This window comes from Aedes aegypti, chromosome 1 (genome assembly GCF_002204515.2).
Source record: "Aedes aegypti strain LVP_AGWG chromosome 1, AaegL5.0 Primary Assembly, whole genome shotgun sequence".
Taxonomy (NCBI): domain Eukaryota; kingdom Metazoa; phylum Arthropoda; class Insecta; order Diptera; family Culicidae; genus Aedes; species Aedes aegypti.
In genome coordinates this window covers 302902276-302922186 of record NC_035107.1, presented here as the reverse complement: position 1 = coordinate 302922186, position 19911 = coordinate 302902276, and the positions used below count along the sequence as shown (strand labels likewise).

Here is a 19911-nt window from a genome sequence, read left to right as displayed (position 1 = left end):
AAGCGATTCAAATGTCTCCAGTTGGTGAAGAGCGATTGTGAAGACATAATCAGCTATAGAGGACACGTGAACCGAGCCTGTGAAGATTTTCAATTCCAGAACCTCACTCTCGATCATTTCAAGTGCCTGATGTTTGTCAGCGGATTGAAAGCCTCGAAGTACGCCGATGTCCGAGCAAGATTACTTTCAATTCTGGAACACGAAAAGCCTGAAGCTCCAGCCACTCTCCAGTCGTTAATTGACGAGTATCAACGCCTTGTCAACCTGAAGGAAGACACCACGATCATCGAACAGCAGGGCAGTTCGAAATCAATGGTTCACGCCGTCAGGGACAGGAAGAGCGCAACGCATCAGAAAGTTTCCGTGAAGCATGAAAGTAAGAAGCCGAAGTCTCCTTGTTGGCAGTGTGGCCAAATGCACTTCGTGAAGGAATGCGGCTACAGCACCCACCTCTGCAAGGAATGTAATTACGTCGGTCATAAGGAAGGATATTGTTCCTGCTCCATGAAGTCTGCAAAGCTATCCAATTCAGCTCAAACAAACAACAGCAAGAAGCGGAAGAAGGGAAAATCCAGCGCTGAAACTAAAGGGGTATTCATCGTCAACCACATTGAACATCGTGAAAAGAAACGGAAGTTCGTCACTATGATGATCAACGACGTTCAAATCTCTCTTCAATTGGATTCAGCCAGCGATATTACCATCGTTTCGGAAGCAGTTTGGGAAGAACTCGGCAAGCCGAAGATGAAACCATCATCAAGTCAAGCCTCCAACGCTTCGGGCGAACCACTTCTGCTGCTCGGTGAGTTTGACTGCAATGTAACGCTAAAGGGCACAACCAAGCGAGGCCGATGTTTCGTGACATCCGTACGAAATCTCAATCTAATGGGCATCGAATGGATTGACCTATTCAACCTCTGGTCGATTCCGTTTGATACAATCTGCAATCAAGTCGTTGTACCTTCAAAGCAAGAAATCGAGCGAGAAATTCAACAACTGAAGATGAACCATAAGGAGCGAATCGCTTGGGTTGTGCAACCGCACGAAGGTCCAGCTGCATCTGAAGCCGGGAAGCACGCCAGTTTTCTGCCCAAAACGACCTGTTCCATTTCATTCCGTTCCGATGATCGATGCTGAACTCAATCGACTACAAAGCCTAGGAATCATTACACCTGTTGATTTTTCGGAATGGGCAGCACCGATCGTTGCTGTCAAGAAACCGGATGGCAGAGTTCGGATTTGCGCGGATTACTCGACCGGACTTAACAACGCACTGGAAGCCAACAACTATCCGCTGCCCACAACTGAAGAAATTTTTGCACAGCTGGCAGGAAGTCAATACTACAGTGTGATCGACCTATCCGATGCATATCTGCAGTGCGAGGTGACTGAAGACTCCACGCAACTTTTAACAATTAACACGCATAGAGGTTTGTTTCGCTTCAACCGCCTAGCTCCAGGTGTCAAGTCAGCGCCGGGAGCGTTCCAACGGCTGATTGAAAGTCTTGTTGCGGACATTCCTGGAGTCCGTCCATTCATCGATGACATCATCATTGCTGGTAAAGATTGGAAGTCACACGCTGAATCGTTGAACCTAGTGCTACAAAGGCTAAAGGACTGGGGATTTCACCTGAAGATGCAAAAATGCAAGTTTTTTCAAACTGAAGCCCGCTACCTAGGTCACATTACCGACCGCAGTGGTATCCGTCCAGACCCGGAGAAAGTGAAGACCATTTCAAGAATTCCTCCACCGCAGAACATTTCTGAATTGCGATCGTTTCTTGGAGCCGTGAACTACTATGTTAAGTTTGTTCCAAACATTCACGACCTGCGTCACCCTTTGGATCAACTACTGCGGAAGGACGTCAAGTGGAATTGGAGTGCCGATTGTCAGCGATCTTTCGAAAAATTCAAGCATGTGCTGAAAACCAACCTTCTCCTGACCCACTACAATCCAAAGTTACCAATTGTTGTTGCTGCAGACGCATCGAAGACAGGAATTGGAGCCGTAATCTTCCACAAGTTCCCGAACGGAAGCTTGAAAGCCATTCAACACGCTTCACGCTCTCTCACAACTGCAGAGCAAGCATATGGACAACCGGAAAAAGAAGCCTTAGCCCTTGTGTATGGTGTAACCAAGTTCCACAAGTTTCTACTGGGAAGAAGATTCACGCTCCAGACGGATCACAAGCCACTTTTGTCGATTTTCGGATCGAAGAAAGGCATACCAGTGCACACCGCCAACCGGCTGCAGCGCTGGGCTCTCATCATGCTGAATTATGATATCGACATTGAATATGTTTCGACCAACGAATTTGGATGTGCTGACATGCTTTCCCGCCTCATCGACCGAAGCATGCGTCCAGAAGAAGATTACATCATCGCTTCAGTTTCGCTAGAAGAAGATATGGTAAGCATTCTGAACACGACGGTAGAAGCAGTTCCCGTTTCTTTCTCAGCACTCCAAGATGCCACAAAAAAGTGCAAGATTCTCCAGCAAGTAAAACGGTACATTCTGGACGGATGGCCAGCTGTTTCCAAGCAAGTAGCTCAAGAAGTTCAACCGTACTACAACCGACGAGAATCTCTCAGCATAATCAGTGAATGCGTACTGTTCAAGGAAAGAGTGATCGTTCCGGAAACTTTTCGACGACGCCTGCTCAATCAATTCCACCGTGGTCATCCTGGCGTGGTACGAATGAAATCAATCATCCGCAACTACGTGTACTGGCCCGGAATAGATGGTGAAATTGAAGATTTTGTCCGACGTTGCGTTCATTGTGCTACTGCTGCCAAGGCTCCTGTCAAGACGAAGCCAGAGCCATGGCCTGCTCCTGAAAAACCGTGGTCCCGCATCCACATAGACTACGCCGGACCGGTAGATGGCAACTACTTTCTGGTGGTCGTTGATCCTTTCACTAGATGGCCTGAAGTAGTGCTGACCAAATAAATAACGGCAAAAACGACGATTAAGCTCCTCAAGCAGATGTTCTCAACGTTTGGAATTCCCGAGACCGTGGTAAGTGACAACGGAACACAATTCACCGGTTCGGAGTTCCAGAATTTTTGCAAATCTTTTGGAATTTGTCACATCCGTACGGCTCCATACCACCCCCAGTCAAACGGGTTGGCGGAACGTTTTGTGGACACCGTAAAAAGAAGCGTGAAGAAAATTCGTTCGGGAGGAGAGTCCCTAGAAGATTCACTGCACACTTTTCTCACCGTATACCGCTCCACCTCAACACAAGATCTTGGAGGACAGTCACCAGCGCAGAAGATGCTAGGACGGCCAATGCGGACGGTGGCAGCTCTATTGAAACCTCCAGATAGCCATATACGCCAGAACCCCGAAGAAACAGAACGTCAGAATAATGCTACCGAACGAGATCATAGGAACTTCGACCGAGGTGATACGGTGTATGCCCAAGTCCACCAAGCCAATTCATGGTCCTGGATGCCCGCTGTAATCATCGAACGGATTGGAAAGGTCAATTACAACGTATTACTGAACCAAGGCAAGCGATTAATCCGTTCTCACATCAATCAACTGAAAAACCGAGTTGAAGCAGAAATACCCCGCTGTCAAGAATCACCACTTTCCATTTTCCTTGACGAATTTGGCCTGCCACAGGAACCTGCCGAATTACCCCCAATCAACATTCAAGAACTAAATGCTGTTCATGATCAAGTTTCACTCGAAGAAGTAGGGTTTTATACCCCATTCCTGGCACTACATGCATAGCTTTGAACTGTATGGTCCTTTATAATTGATACGAACAGCTTACCTGATAATTTATTCCTTTATGATCAAGTTTATAACTTCTCCTTTCGACAAACAACAGATAATTTAAGCAATTTTCCACAAAAGCCCTCATTCGAGCAATAATAATTCACAACGACTTGCACCAATTTCGATCACCCCGAAATATTTTTCGGCACGCAATGATTCAGTTTGGCAGTCTGTTTAAAATCACTAACACTTAGAAAGATTGAAATATGTATAGGTCGCAACTTAGGTCTGGAAATGACAGCTAAATCCACTACACCAAAAGCAGGGAAACAATATGGATAAAGGGCGTATCCTTGTTGTTCTTCTACTATTCCTAACGGGCATATATCATGTTGTGAAATTGAACTGATTTCCGTCATATTTGAAATTCATAGGGTAACAGCCCAAATTGAATGAAAGCTTAGTTATAACAGATTTGATCACCAAAACCGTAAACGAAATGCATATCAACATTAAGACAATGTTATCACGGTTTTGTTGGTTTCTGATTCCGTTTCTGGTGCTGTTCATATTGAATAACTCTGTACAAAGCTATTATATGGCTGTATAAGAAACGCAATGCAAGACCAGCAAAACAACTTTCAATTGCTTATTGCACGTTTCATGCATAACTATTGTAACAAAAGTGTTATTTATCAGAAAGTTTCAATCACGGATAAAATATTACTATTATTACTCCTTGGATTCTTCAGGAATTATTTCACGCTTAACTATTATATGGCTGTATAAGAAACGCAATGCAAGACCAGCAAAACAACTTTCAATTGCTTATTGCACGTTTCATGCATAACTATTGTAACAAAAGTGTTATTTATCAGAAAGTTTCAATCACGGATAAAATATTACTATTATTACTCCTTGGATTCTTCAGGAATTATTTCACGCTTAACTTCAACTTTTTCGCATCTCCCCATCGTTTGTCACGCTTTTTGTATGTCTTCTGAAAAATGTGCCAGGCTTGTCACTTTGGGTTGACCCCATCACCCCTTGAAATGCATGACCCCTTTGATCATGCTCGATTTAAATTATTTTCCTTGTAAAATATCGAGTTATAATTATCAGTTACTAAACAAACCTAAAGCTGAAATTTCAATACAGCCGATGCTTGTTATAACTACATTGCAAGGGACCGTCATAATAGAGAAATATATAACATTAAAATATATCTCAAGCGAAAAAAACGCTATAGAAAGCTTTCTTCAGTATAAAAGTTGTCGGTAAAACGAGATTCCACTGTTCATTACTTCTTAATTAGGTAAACGGACAGTAAAAGCTGAAACAAAATTATATGGATCGATGTATAGATTCTTTCTCTTTTTGATATCTGGTAACGTTGGATCGCAATGATTACTATTAAACAAAGGAGGGATATTCTAAAAAAAATCTTAAAAATATCCAATAGAATCCCTAACGAAATCTGTGTAGAAGTGATAGAAATATTTTGTACTACAGGTCGGACTCGATAATCCGGAGTATCGATTTTTTTTTCACTCATGATAATCGAATCACTAAAAGAAAAATTAAAATTTGCGGTAAAAGAACATATTTCCAGGAACATTAGGGGTCTTGAGAAGAAAACAAATTTTTAGACCAGCATCACAAAAATCATCAAACCCACCTTTTCCTACCTACACCCAAAACTGCTAAACCATTTATATCGTATATTGCAATATTAAAAAAACTCAAATTTATGCATTAAATCTTCAAAAGAAGAATATCAGAAAACATACTCCGGATAATCGAGTCTAAAATTTCGGATAATCGAGTCCGACCTGTATTTGCAAATGTAAAATCTAAGATGAAAATTTTAAGAATCCATATGGATACTCTAAAATTATATGTAGGAGTAATTTTTGGATGAAACGTTAGAGATACTCCTAGAATAAAATCTTGAGGAACTTAACGAGTAATCTTTGGTCGAGTTTATTGAGAAATTTATGAAAGAAACCATATGAAAATGGCTGAAGGAATATGGAAAAATAGACGTATGAACTTTTAAGGTTTCCAATGAAAATCCTGAAACTATTATCTTCAACAACATTAATTAAAGGCTTGAAGATTTTCTTAAAGTAATTGCTATGTGACTATTTGCAGAAAACATGCAATTAGTGGAAAAAAATAGCAAAATCTTTGGAGAATTCCTGAAATAGTATCTGAGGCCCAGATAGCCGTGGCGGTAAACGCGCAGCTATCCAGCATGACCATGCTGAGGGTCGTGGGTTCGAATTCCGCTGGTCGAGGATCTTTTCGTAAATGGAATTTTTCTCGACTTCCCAGGGCATAAGAGTATCTTCGTACCTGCCACACGATACACACATGCAAAAATGGTCAATCGGCAAAGAAAGTTCTCAGTTAATAACTGTGGAAGTGCTCATAATAACACTAATCTGAAAAGCAGGCTTTGTCCCAGTTGGGACGTAACGCCAGAAAGAAGAAGTATCTGGAAAAACTTTCGTAACAAACTTTGAGAATATTATTAAAGGGGGTTGTATTGAAATTCCACTGTATTTTCCGATGCAAACTCTGCAGAAATACATCAACATATTTTTTTAAAAATGGATGGAGGAATTAATGGGCGAATCTCACGAGAGATTTTGTGAGAAATCTCTGTGAATTTCTGGAGGGCTTCTGAAATCATTCCAGAAGACATCTTCAGATATATTATAAAACAAAATCCCAAGAAATTCATAGACAATTTTTGCTAGTATTTTCAAATTCATTTGGAGTTTCTACATCAAGTTTTACTACAATGAGAAATAGTAAAAGAGTTACTGTAGAGACATTACTTGATTAGTGCACGAGAAACGCATGGAAAAATAATGTATATGGGCAAGAGAGTTAATGCATCTTAATTTAAAGGGAAGAAAAATTCTCCAGAGAAAATTTATTTAGGAATTTCTTTCTTGAGTATAGTTTCAAAAATAAAGGTTCACATTAGTTTTATGTTTGAATTATCATTTTGCTAGTTTTTCTTTTCTGATTTTTATTATTTGTAATGTTTATCGTTTTTGAAACAACATTTTTACTTGTATCTGTGCTGCCTTATCTCGATGTACGAATTCTTACAGCATTTGTTGCTCAATAATCAATTTCAAGTTGTTAGAGTATCATTTTCGCTAACTTTTGCTTCTTATTATTTTTCTCAGACTCTTTCTTTTCCTTTTCTTGTTTCCTCTTCAGTGCTTTCTCTTCTTTCAGCTGAATCATCAGTTGTTTCTCCTTTTCCCTCAACAACTTCTTCTTCTTCCTTTCTTCTGCCTCTCTCTCTTTTTCTTTCTTACGAATTTCACGCATTTCCGCTCTTTTCTTCTTAAATTCTGTTTGTTGCTTTTTTCTTTCTTCAAAAAGCCGCATTTCCTCCAGCCTTTCGGAAGCCGTTAACACAATATGTGTGCGATTAACATAATTTCGATGCGTTGGGTTGCGCTTTGGAGTTGGCGGAGAAACAAAGAACTCATCAACCTGGTCTTCCCTCATAGTGTTGGTGCAGTCACGTAGCACCACCGGAGAACTAGCATCTGTTGGAAATCAAAAGAGAACAAAGTATTTTTTTATTTACACCAGCTTTGGCAAATACCTTCAGATATCGTACCTTCAACGGCGACAGCATCACCCGCTTCTTCAAATAGGTCAATGACTTCAACCGTATTGAAAGAGTCATTCTCGAATGGGGGAGATGATCCTTGTTCGTCCTTTTCGTCGTCCTGCAACTCAATCTCAAAAGGTGGAACTTCCTTGTCAAATGAGAGATGACCATCCGCCGGTGGAATAACATTCGTGGAATCATCGAAACTTGCAACTTGCTCACACCATTCAGTTGTTAAGCGATTGTTTGGATTCAAGATGTTTTGATATATATAAGACAACGCTCGATCTTCGTTCGATAAGTTTTCTGAGTCTTCCATTAGATACAGATTTATCTTTGACTCTCCGATTAACTCGATAGCCTTCGTAGCGACGTCTTCATCTACCATAATACTCCTCTTGAACGCAGTATGAGTAGTTCTTTCGTCCTCCATATTGTTCATCGCTGAAATTGGCACTGATGGAGACAATTGTGTGCTCTTTGCAATCAATGCTGAATCTGTATCTTCAACCGCGTCATCCTTCTCTGCGCTTTTACCAAGACATTTTGTATAATCAACCGCGTTTGCGTTAAACGGATGCAGACCGCAAACTGAAAATCCGTTAATAATAGTCGTTTTTGTGAAAGACATATCCATCGCTTGTTCAAGCAGCGGTCCAAAAGTTGTTAATGTCAATTTTTCTGATGGATGTTCTGCTCTCCAAGAATCAACCATCTTTCCCCAACTATTTTTTAGTGGCCTGAAAATAGCCACGTCAGCCGGTTGTAGTATACGAGTCGCATTGGGATAGAGTGCAATCATTATGATGCCCAACTGTTGGCATGCATCAGCAGCTTCAAATGCTGTATGGGAGCTGTGCCCATCTACGAAGTACAGGACAGGAAATTTAGTTCCTGCCTGCTTTAGCGCTGGATACAAAATTTGTCTTATGTACTTAACGAAATTGGCGGTGTTCATCCAACCATTTTCTGAAGTTCCAATGCCCCAATTACCAGGGAAAGCTCTCAAAATGTCTCTGCTAGGTCGTTTCATGTTGAGAATGACATCTGGAGGAAAAACAAATCCATTAGCAGCAAACGAAAACATCACCGTCACGTTCTGTTTGCTGCTAGTTGCTTCGATGAATGAGATGTCTTTTTTGCCTTTCAACGCGATTACTTGCTTCGGAATAGGATTCAGACTAAATCCTGTTTCATCTCCATTCAGAACTCTAGCCGGATCGAGCAAAATGTCTGCCCAATCATTATCTTCTAGGTAGCTGTACACGTTTCGGAACCAGTTCCGAATATCCTTTTCTGTGACTTTGGAACTCGCTGCTGTTACTGCCTCAGGAGTTCGGATCGTCAGATCGGGATGGCGTCTCATAAACAGCTTGAACCACGACTTTCCTAAAAGAACATAAAAGTAACAATTGTTAGAAAATCATTATTAGTAAAAGTGTTCTTACTTACCAGGTGTGTTGTTCGTAAACGGATTTGGCCGGGGATTTGATTTCAAATAACTGGATACTTTGTATCGAAGGCTGTTTTGCGTGATCGGATAGCCTTTTCGTCCCATATCTTTAAGCCATGTTACGATGCGATTTTCCTCATCCGTTGAAAATATGGTGTAAGGCCCGCGTGTACCTTTATTTTTAAACTTGTCACTTAAGCGATACTGGAGAGTGCTTCGCGGAACTCCATACTTCTTTGAAGCAGTTTTGAAAGGCATAGCCCGTCCTTGAATGTTGTTGATTGCTGTTTCCAAAGCAGATTGCTGATAGTTTTTGAAGTATGGTTTTCTTATCTTCTTTGAAGATGGGTCCGCATAAGTTGCTGCCGTTTTATTTGGAGAAACGGTAGAAGGCTCGCTGGATTTTTGTTCTGAAATTTATATTATAAAAAACTATTATTAATTAATTATTGAATTATAAAAAAAAAAAAACAATTATTAAGCCCCGGGATCAAAAATATCTTCTTCTTCTTCTTTCTGGCATTACGTCCTCACTGGGACAGAGCCTGCTTCTCAGCTTAGTGTTCTTATGAGCACTTCCACAGTTATTAACTGAGACTTACTATGCCAATGACCATTTTTGCATGCGTATATCGTGTGGCAGGTACGAAGATACTCTATGCCCTGGGAAGTCGAGAAAATTTCCAACCCGAAAAGATCCTCGACCGGTGGGATTCGAACCCACGACCCTCAGCTTGGTCTTGCTGAATAGCTGCGCGTTTACCGCTACGGCTATCTGGGCCCCACCGGATCAAAAATATCTCAACGGATTTTTGGCTGCGATGGCTCAACCGATTTTCGTTTATCGTGTCCATATCCTCAAGTTTTGTACGGTTTGAAAAAAAGGCTTTAACAGGTGTTAAATTTCCCTTAGAGTAATTATTCCAATATATCTTTGTTTTGATAACTGAACTGTATGAGAATCGTGTTTCACTTTACCAACAAAAACAATTTTTAAGTTTCTAAGATTCTAAAGATTGTGAATAATTATCTATATATCTCTATATATCTATATATCTTCTATATTTCCCCTAACTCGATTGGATGTGCGGTCCCTTCAATCTAGCATGCTTTGATACCTCTGTAAGTCGATACCTCTCTAACTCGATGTTCCATAACACGATGCTATCTGTTTCAATTTCCCAAGTAAGCTTACCTCTCTAACTCGATATTTTCATGAAAAGTTCCAAACGTCCTCCAAACGTTAATAAATTTCATGAATTTGATTGTCGAAGACACTTTTGATCTAACTCTTCATTTGAGCTAAGTAAATTGATTTTGAAAGTATTAACCTAGGGTGGACCCAAAAAATCAGTTATTTTGATCTAACTTTTTTGTTTTCAGTTTTACGTGAATGTGGTCTTTAGAAGAGTTGTAGAGGAAGTAAAGATACACGTTTTTGCTGAACATCGCAAGTTTGTAATCCTTGTGATTTTGAAGTTATAAGCAAATTTAAGTGAAAAACTATGAAATCTTAAGATGCCCATAACTCATGAAGTTGGTTCGATAAAATTTTTCTTTAAGTGGCATTCGAAAGGCCATACAATAGGCAACTTTTGCTGCAAAAACTGCGAGAACGTATTTTTTGTAAATTGAGAAAATTCACTTCAAAAATATACTTAAAAAACTCGAAATTCGCTTGTAACTCACAAGATTTTAAAGTTAATGGCGTGCTGTCTTCTGCAAAGTTGTAGAATTTAACTAGATCTATAACTTTTCCATACTCCAATTTGAGGAGAAATGTGAAACAAAAATATTAGAACTTATAAAACATTTTACTATTAATTAATACAAAATTACACACTTTTTGATAACCTTGGCTTCTTCAATAATATTAGATTATTCCACCATTTCCATAGTTCTGTATCCCAGGACACTATTGTATGTATTCAGTCACAATAATAGCAGTCACAATGACGAAACAGTTAAAGTCTCTTATATTGCATTGGCATAATTTTACATTTTGAATTATACGTGAATTATACCACTGAGTACTGATAAAATAATAATAAAATCATAATACCATACAAAGTTTACAACAGCAAGTATATGAAAGCGACTGCTGATATACTAACTTAATGTTTTATAGTAATAAATATAAGGTGACCTACATCTGAATCGTATCATCATTTCTTCATATTTTGTTGCACATTTCTCTTAAGATTGGTGTATGGGAAAGTTGTAGATCTAATGAAAGTCTTCAACTTTGCTGAAGATAGCACGCCGTTAACTTTAAAATCTTGTGAATTACAAGCGAATTTCGTGTTTTTTAAGTGTGTCTTTGAAGTGAATTTTCTCAATTTACAAAAATACGTTCTCCCAGTTTTTGCAGCAAAAGTTGCCTATTGTATGGCTTTTCGAATGCCACTTAAAGAAAAATTTTATCGAACCAACTTCATGAGTTATGGGCATCTAAAGATTTCATAGTTTTTCACTTAAATTTGCTTATAACTTCAAAATCACAAGAATTACAAACTTACGATGTTCAGCAAAAACGTGTATCTTTACTTCCTCTACAACTCTTCTAAAGACCACATTCACGTAAAACTGAAAACAAAAAAGTTAGATCAAAATAACTGATTTTTTGGGTCCACCCTAAGTTAATACTACTACTACTTAATACGCAGCCACAAATTTCGTCAAACAAAAAAGTTTGAGTCAAAATTTTAGCTTAAATATGGGCCACCCTATTTAACTTTTTCCTTAAAAGATGCAAAACTCAATTACGAATAACTTCTCTCAAGACATCGAACGTCTAAATTCGACGAGAACAGAGATAACACTTTTTTCCGGCTAAATTGTCGATTCGGTCCAATGTGCACTGTAAGGCGAACAGTTTGAAAATAGTTAAACTATAAAGACAGAGCGAAAATAAATAACGTATGTGTAATGATTGTTTGTACCGTTAAACAATAGTATTTTCACCCTATACCAAACTGATTTGTTTCATACTCATTCAACTAATAAAATAAAGGAATAAAAAGTTGATATGTAAATAATTTGTATATTTATACTAGCACTTATTATAACAAAAAACTAGAACCACGAACCATTTGAAGTTGATCATATCATGAGTCGATATCTAGCCATGGAACATTGATTCATGTAGATTTCACTGTATAATATTGAACTACCTACATAATTGTTACACTGCCCATGACTGCAAAACAGTAACATTCGACATTTTTGACAAATTGGAGTTAATACCATGGAGAGTCATCAAATGACAAATACTTTCGATCAACTTACTGATTGATTGATTGATTGATTGATGACTAAGTTGATCGAAAGTATTTGTCATCCCAAGTAACCACAAGCATTACAACATTGCACGTATTCTACTGCACATCAACAACATTGATGCAACATTGCTTTTATTCGACAAATTTCAAGAGCTGTCAAGCAATAAAGCATTAACCCTACATTACAATTGTATCAATGCACTAACATCACTTTATAATTTGTACTGCTGCATTAATATTATTTTATAAATTGCTTCATTGCTTTATCGTCCTTTTCACATTAGTTCAACTGTAAAAGTGCCCTTTTCCACTTTTAAACTACTTTAATGATAGGCTTACGGCAATGCAGCTGCATTATATATACAATGATATAATGCTCCATGGTTACTTGGGATTTGATGACTCTCCATGGTATTAACTCCAATTTGTCAAAAATGTCGAATGTTACTGTTTAGCAGTTATGGGCAGTACAGCTCCTAGCCCCAGTCCTAGCCTAAATTAGCGTTGAAGGCATTAAAAACTAGATTCAAATGAGCAATATAATATAAGCTAGGACCCATAAAATTTATTGACATATTCCAATAAAACGTTATATGGCTGCTATACACTACAGCACGCATAGGGAGCGGGACCCTGTTCTTGACACTTTTGATTCACTTCGGCAGGGTTTTTTTAAGCTACTGAGCTTTGGCCACAATATGCGGCGTACAGAAGTGCTTCTTATTGCAGAGATTCAAACTACTCGGCTAAGAAAACTCCCCCATGCCGAAGTCAATCATGGAAGTGTCCAAGTAGCTCTTTACCCTATTTAAACTAAAATGAACTAGAGCAATATTCAGCCTCAGTCATAGAATCCCTCCTTCACAAACTACGTTCCTCGACTAGAGTGCTACGAATTTATCTCCTACAATGTGCTGCCTCCTTCCTATGAACCACATTACTACCACTCTCACATAATAGTCCCATATTCTATGGGATTTCCTTTATGAACGGGACTGTTATGCGAGAATGGGCAGATTACTCGGCAACCCTCGGTCGGAAATTATGTGCTAGTGCATTGTAAGAGATTGCTTTATTGTACAATTCCGCTCTGTACTGCTGTTTAGTCGTCTTCATGTGATTTTAAGATGAAGTTGCATCGGATTCAATCCTCTATTTTACGAGAGCACAAATCTAGAGAAGTAAACAACCGTTCGTGCTGAAAATTTCATCGATTGGTCATCACCAGCAAGTTACCAATCGATCAAGTTTCCAGCGCGAACGGTTGTCTGGTTATCTGCATTTGTGCTCTTGAATCGAGATTTGGCTTCGATGCATCTTCACCTCAATTCCCGTCAGCTAGTAGTTTTGTTTTGTCAACAAGATTTCAAGAATCAAACAGTTTTGGAAAGCTCGATTGTAGCTTTCGTCAACAAAACCACTAGCCGCCGGGAATAGCTAATCTCTTACATTATAGCACTGGTAACAAAATAAGGACTCACCTGAATGACGATGGACACAGAGATCGAGTGGCTCATCCATTTGTGCACCAAGCGTGGGGCCATTCGAACCCCGAAACTGGCCAGAGAAACTCGCCTCGCAGTCGTCGATCGATGCTTCGTTTGCCTCCATCTGATGAGCTGAAACAAGCATGAAATTTTTGTATGCACCTGTGTCTGATCTGTATCTGATCCGAACAGATGAAATTATTGTTCAAGATATGCTTACCTGGTAATTAACGGTGAGATTTCTGAGCAGGAACCTAATCTAATCACTGCCGAGATGCCGCTCCGAACTTTACGGTGCAGAAACAAAATCAAAACAAGAGTTTGACAGATGACTGAAAGCAAAGGAGCCGAAAAATAGGTGTGCTGATTTTATGTTGCCTTTGCATTCACACTTTGAATGTTCTTCAATGCGGTATGCATGACGTCATTATTACGTTTGCGTTATAATGCAATGCGAATGAAGGGGAGAGAAAATCAACGTTGCCATACCTTCCATCGAGTCTTCGGCAACGCAAAACAGGTTGGCCCTTTATAAATCTATTCGCTTTCTTTATTGCATACTAACAGACTCCGTGTATGGATAAGATGAAGTGTTGCTAAACTTTTAATTTTGAATTCCAAAAATAATTTCATCCCCAATAAAATATTTTGGCAAAATTTGATGAAAAACAACTATACAAACATATTTTTAAAGCTAGATCAATATCAAATTTAATTGTTATGATTTGAAACATATTTCTGTTACTGTTCTTGCCGTTGAAACAACTTTCAGATTTTAAAGAAAAGATTAGTTCGTTCACAGATTGACAACACTTTTGGTATGGAAGCAACGGTGCCAAAGTGATTCTTGTTCATTAAAATTAGGCAAAGTTTTGAACTATTTAATCGGATGGTTTCCAAACTATTTTTATATAAGTAAGTGTATGAAATGTGAGCAGTGATATTATAATGTATTCTCGGCTAGTGATAATCGCAAAAAGGTCATGCAAAGCTGAGATTTCCCGTGTTTTATGTTCCTCATGGTAAGTGAATGTAAAAATGTAAATGTGGAAAGATTAATTTCGGCACTCTAAAACTTGAGCATGATTGTGGAGTGGAAAATAATATTTTGTATTTGATTTTTTTGTGCAGAATTTGTATTTGATACACGTATTGCCTATGTAACATTCGATGCACATATAGTTCATTGATTATTAATAAATATGTCAGTGTCTGTTGATTATGTTAAAACGAAGAAATTTTAGATTTTATTCAAAGAGTGCCGGGAATTGGTCCAAGTGCCGAAGTAGTTCTTTACCCTACCAGCTTTACTAATACCTGCAGCAGAAGAACATGAACAAGAACAACACGAAGAACCTGAGCCAACTCCAACAGACGAGCCGGAAGTTCCCGATCGACCTAGACGATTACTTAGGCTTCCGTCAAAACTTCAAGGATATTGGCTATTCTAAGGGGGAGATGTTACATCAAGGCAACCCATGAAATGTTGGCCTTGACAGAACAAATTATTTTTCAATTCATTATATGTCCAACCACCAAATAGAATATACGTTAAACTAGAAACCACCTTTGTTTTATTCTACGGACGTATCAAGAAGGATAGTAAAAGAGAGCAGGCTTTGCTTTCTCTTGTACTCGTTCGAGATTGCGATAGGAATACGTCACTACCAAGTGTCATTTTTCGGAATACCTTGTGAGTGTGAGTTCGATTCCCGCCAAAGTCGGAGAAAACTTTTCATCAAAAGAAAAATTCTTCACTGGTCCACTGGTCGTTCCGTGTGTCCGTTGTCTAATGTAAGTTATGTTCAGTCTGTGCAGCCTATGGCTGAAGACGGTGTAATTTTGTTTAAGCCAAATTTATGAAAATCAAGAATAGCTATCAGATAATGCGGCATTATAAAATTTTTGATAATTGAAACCACATTATAGCTTTCTTTACAGTCTGTACATGTGGGTAAGGAAATGATCAACTTCTCCCCACTGATCCACTACACCGCGAATTACGGTAACTGCAATTTACTGTAAATTATGAAGACTTTCTTTTGAGGGTTTCAATATCTCGAACTCCCATTTGTGCGCACATCAGCAAATACAGGGTGCGCCATTAGAGTGATGCAAATTTTGAAATGTTGGCTCCCCTATGCTTAAACGATTTATATTATGGTAAATAACATCCTCCCAAAGTTTGAAATGATTCGGAAGAAATTTGACTGTGCACAAGCCATTTGAAGTTTATATGGAGATTACTATGGAAAACGCCAACTTTTTATGTTCAGGCCTCTATCCTTTCGACATAATATTTTGCTCCTGGAACAATTTGCGCGTCAAGCGTCCGATCGTCGCAAAATCCGTCTAAAGAATTGGCAGAAGCTGAGGAATTTCGACCGCTTGACGCGCTATTAGTTCCCGGACCAGAAGCGGAGGAATTTCGGCCGATCCAAAATGGATGGACGCGGTCACCACAGAAAAGTGAACAACCTCTGCTCATGTGAAATCCTTTCAGCTACAACTTTGCTGAAGACCACATTTTGATAGGACTTAAGGATAAATTGCTACTCTTAATCAAAAACTGGGGTTGTATTTTGCATGCTTAACAAACTGCTCGGCAGGCAACATTGGTGCTCCTGGCGGGTAGAATAGATCACAGTAATCCAGGCTACTATGTTCTACAGCAAAACAGCAGTGTTGCTCTGAAAGTAATTGAATAATCATCTCAGCATGATTTAGACTTTGTTATCACTAATAACAAATTATCCTTACGTCCCATCAAAATGTGGTCTTCGGCAAAGTTGTAGCTGGGAAGATTTGACAAGAGTAGAGTTTGTTCACTTTTCCATAAATTATTAGTACGAGCAAACGAGAAGGACTGAACACAAAAGCTTTGCCTTTTCCATAGTAATTTCCATATAAACTTCAAATGACCTGTGCACAACCAAATCTCTTCCAAATCACTTCAAATTTTGGGAGAATGGTTTCCATCATAATTGTCACCGCTTAAGCATAGGGGAGCAAAAATTCCAAAATTTGCATCAGTCTAGTGCGCCATATTTCACGTCGGCCAATTTCTATGTATGAGGTATTTTTATTTAATTTAAACATTTGCAATTTATTTGGGCTATTTCATGAAAACAACATCAATCAAGTGACTGCCTTTATTGGTCGTAGCAAAAAGAGCTCCTTTTGCTGCATTTTACATTACTTTCTGGAGCTTTTTGGGCGATTTTGCGATGATATCGGCACAAAGGTCTTGAGGAGCTCGACAATAGTCCAAGATTTTCTATCAAACACTTTGCTTTTCAAATAGCTACATAAATTTAAGTCAGGAAGAGTCAAATCATATGTCCCTTCTTTTTGATATTAGATGTCCATGGACCCTCCGTTGCAGAGACATAATGAACAAACTTCCACCGAATTCCATCGACTGTTTCAAACCGCTTGAATCGGCGTGAACGCTGGTCAAGGATATAAAAGATATTTTCAATTCAAAGAGTCACCATTTTGGCATGTTGTTTCGGTGTAAGATTATTCATAAAGTTTTTCGAATTGAAAATTTCATTGGAAAATTTACTGAATTACTTATAAGTCCCACTTGCCCCATACATCTACCAGCACATCAACTGCCCTTCTACGCTTACTTGTACCATGTTCTATGTAAACCTTATCGACCACGGGACAAATGTGCGTTGAACGGCAGTAAACCATTATACAAAATAAAAAAAAAACACAGTTTTCAAGTAGCCGAATGATTTATCTTCTCTTCTTTATTTTCTCCCTACCAAACTTGTCAAGCATCTCTGTATATTATATTAATTTGAAATAGATGAAATATTAACACAGCAGTAAGTTGGTTGGATCTCATCGGTTGAGAATATTTTTCTTACATACAATATAAAAAATCTCATTAATGAACGATTAGCGCATCAAATTCTCAGTCAATAAGGCAGCGTCCATTTATTACGTAACGCTAAAATTGCGCTGCTTTGAGTAAACTTGGATTTTTGCAGACATATCAGTTAAAATTAATTTGCTGACCACTCGGCTGTGTGGATCTCGATAAAAGAATGAGAATTAGCTGAACTCAACTGAGTGTGTTCTTCACTGTCCTATAGCATATTAAATTCACAATGTCACAAAGGCCATTTTTGTCCATAACAACATGTAATCTTATATATCTTAGTTACATAAACTTTCATTTGAAATTTAAGCTACCATCGAGCCTGAGACAAAAAGAAACTGCTTTTTACCATGGTTACCTCTGAAAATAATGTACTTCAAGGAACAAAAAGCAAAAATGAAAAAAAAAATAATAGGATTCCTCTGTGGATTTTCTTTTTTTTTTTTTTTTGACAACACGTCAAATGAAAGCAATAAATCTACATTTTTGAATGGCGAAAGATTTAGCGATACCTATTTTTTGTGATAATGTTGTTCTACCAAACACGCCGTGAGAACACAAAATCAGTGCAAAAGCAATCCAAGAGACCATCAAGCTAGACGTGAAATCTAACTTTTACTATGATCCTCTTATTAGATATCGAGTATGTATGCTTATGTATACTGTTTTGCTAAAAAAGTCCTCGACTGAATGATCCAAGAAATTTTCTACAGAGAGCCCCATTTGAAAATACAGTACTGACCCGATTTTGTCTGCCCCCGATTTTGTCTACCCCCGATTTTGTCAGCTTTTTGACCCGATTTTGTCAGCCTATGTTAAATACATGAAAACTTGTCTTCGTCATGTTGTACCACGTTTACATTCTGATGATGTTCGATGTCATGCACGCATGGGATTAGCCAGAGGAAGCAATGCAATCCGCTTTCCTCCTGCCTTGAATAACTCCATAAGCTTTTGAAAATATCCCTTCAAAATGACATTTTGATGAAATTTTCTTAGTGTATTCTTAACGGAATTAGGACTCATAAAAAAATCGTTCAATAGTTTCAAAGTTCCTCTCAAAACTGTCTTAGCACTTATGAGGGTGTCGCTGAGTCGGTGACCTCTCATTAAGTAAGTGCTACATCAACATTTCCTTCCCCTATCCCAAGTTACGGTAAAGATGGGCGTGGCCGGGAATAGTGATATTCATGCTTTTAGTATTCTTGTTTATGATTTGAACAAGGTATACTCCCCTGCCTTGTTCCTGAAAGTAGTCAGGATGAGATTATTAAAAAGAAACATGAATGTTGCTAGTATCCAATCTACGAAGTATATTGTAACTACGCTAACGCTAACGCTAACGCTCTCAAAACTTTTTTGGAGATTCCTTAAGAAAATCCTTTAATTTCATTCCTGATTTTTTTTGCAAAATTGCTAAGATAATTGAAGGATTCTTACAAGAATCCTCTCACGAGATTTTTCAATAATTCGACCAGGAATTTCCCTAAGTACACAAATTATGTCACGCTAAATTTCAACTTTTTTGACCCCCTCTCCCCCCCCCCCCTTTGTCACGTTTTTTGTATGAGTCCTCCAAAATGTTTGTAAGGCTTGTCACGCTTGGCTTGACTCCCTCCCCCCCTTGGAGCGTGACGTAATTTGTGCATGACATGACACTTCTGGAATCTCCAGTTGAAACATTCTATGAATTACTTTAAGAAATTCCAAACAGAGCTTCGAGGCAATTACTGACGAAAAAAAAAACCTAAAGGAATTTTCAATTTTTTATGTAGGTCGTAATGGTCCTCCGGAAATCTAGGGGGTTGGTGTCAGGCCCTGCAAGCCAGCCGTAAAAACACATCAGCACAGGAACGTCAACGAGAGAATACGGACCGGAACAATCGGCAAAGACCACAGCGACGGAAATGGACTAGCGATTGGAAACTCGGTACGTGGAACTGCAAATCTCTCAACTTCATCGGAAGCACACGCATACTCTCCGATGTACTGAAGATCCGCGGTTTCGACATCGTAGCGCTGCAGGAGGTGTGCTGGACAGGTTCGATGGTGCGAACGTTTAGAGGTAATCATACCATCTACCAGAGCTGCGGCAACACACGTGAGCTGGGAACAGCTTTTATAGTGATGGGTGATATGCAAAGGCGCGTGATCGGGTGGTGGCCGATCAATGAACGAATGTGCAAGTTGAGGCTCAAAGGCCGGTTCTTCAACTTCAGCATCATAAACGTGCATAGCCCTCACTCCGGAAGCACTGATGATGACAAGGACGCATTTTACGCGCAGCTCGAACGCGAGTACGACCGCTGCCCAAGCCACGACGTCAAGATCATCATAGGAGACTTAAACGCTCAGGTTGGCCAGGAGGAGGAGTTCAGACCGACGATTGGAAAGTTCAGCGCCCACCGGCTGACGAACG

The 19911-nt window shown here is 39.0% G+C and overlaps 2 protein-coding genes and 1 long non-coding RNA gene across 3 annotated transcripts in view; all 3 read right to left on the bottom strand.

The window, feature by feature from the left end:
• Positions 1–19911, bottom strand: part of LOC5579957 — a 36064-nt gene that overhangs the window by 6390 nt on the left and 9763 nt on the right. The gene's annotated exons all lie outside the window — the stretch shown is intronic.
• Positions 6758–9238, bottom strand: LOC5566440. Its single transcript, XM_001650781.2, has 3 exons — positions 8829–9238; positions 7383–8765; positions 6758–7308 (listed from the first exon to the last, which is right to left on the bottom strand). The coding sequence occupies exons 1-3, from the start codon at positions 9085–9087 to the stop codon at positions 6890–6892; spliced, it is 2061 nt and encodes a 686-aa protein (XP_001650831.2). The 5' UTR covers positions 9088–9238; the 3' UTR covers positions 6758–6889.
• LOC110674218 lies at positions 13592–14151 on the bottom strand. The gene is made up of 2 exons (XR_002498742.1): positions 13818–14151; positions 13592–13729 (listed from the first exon to the last, which is right to left on the bottom strand). It is a non-coding gene; the product is annotated as an uncharacterized LOC110674218 (long non-coding RNA).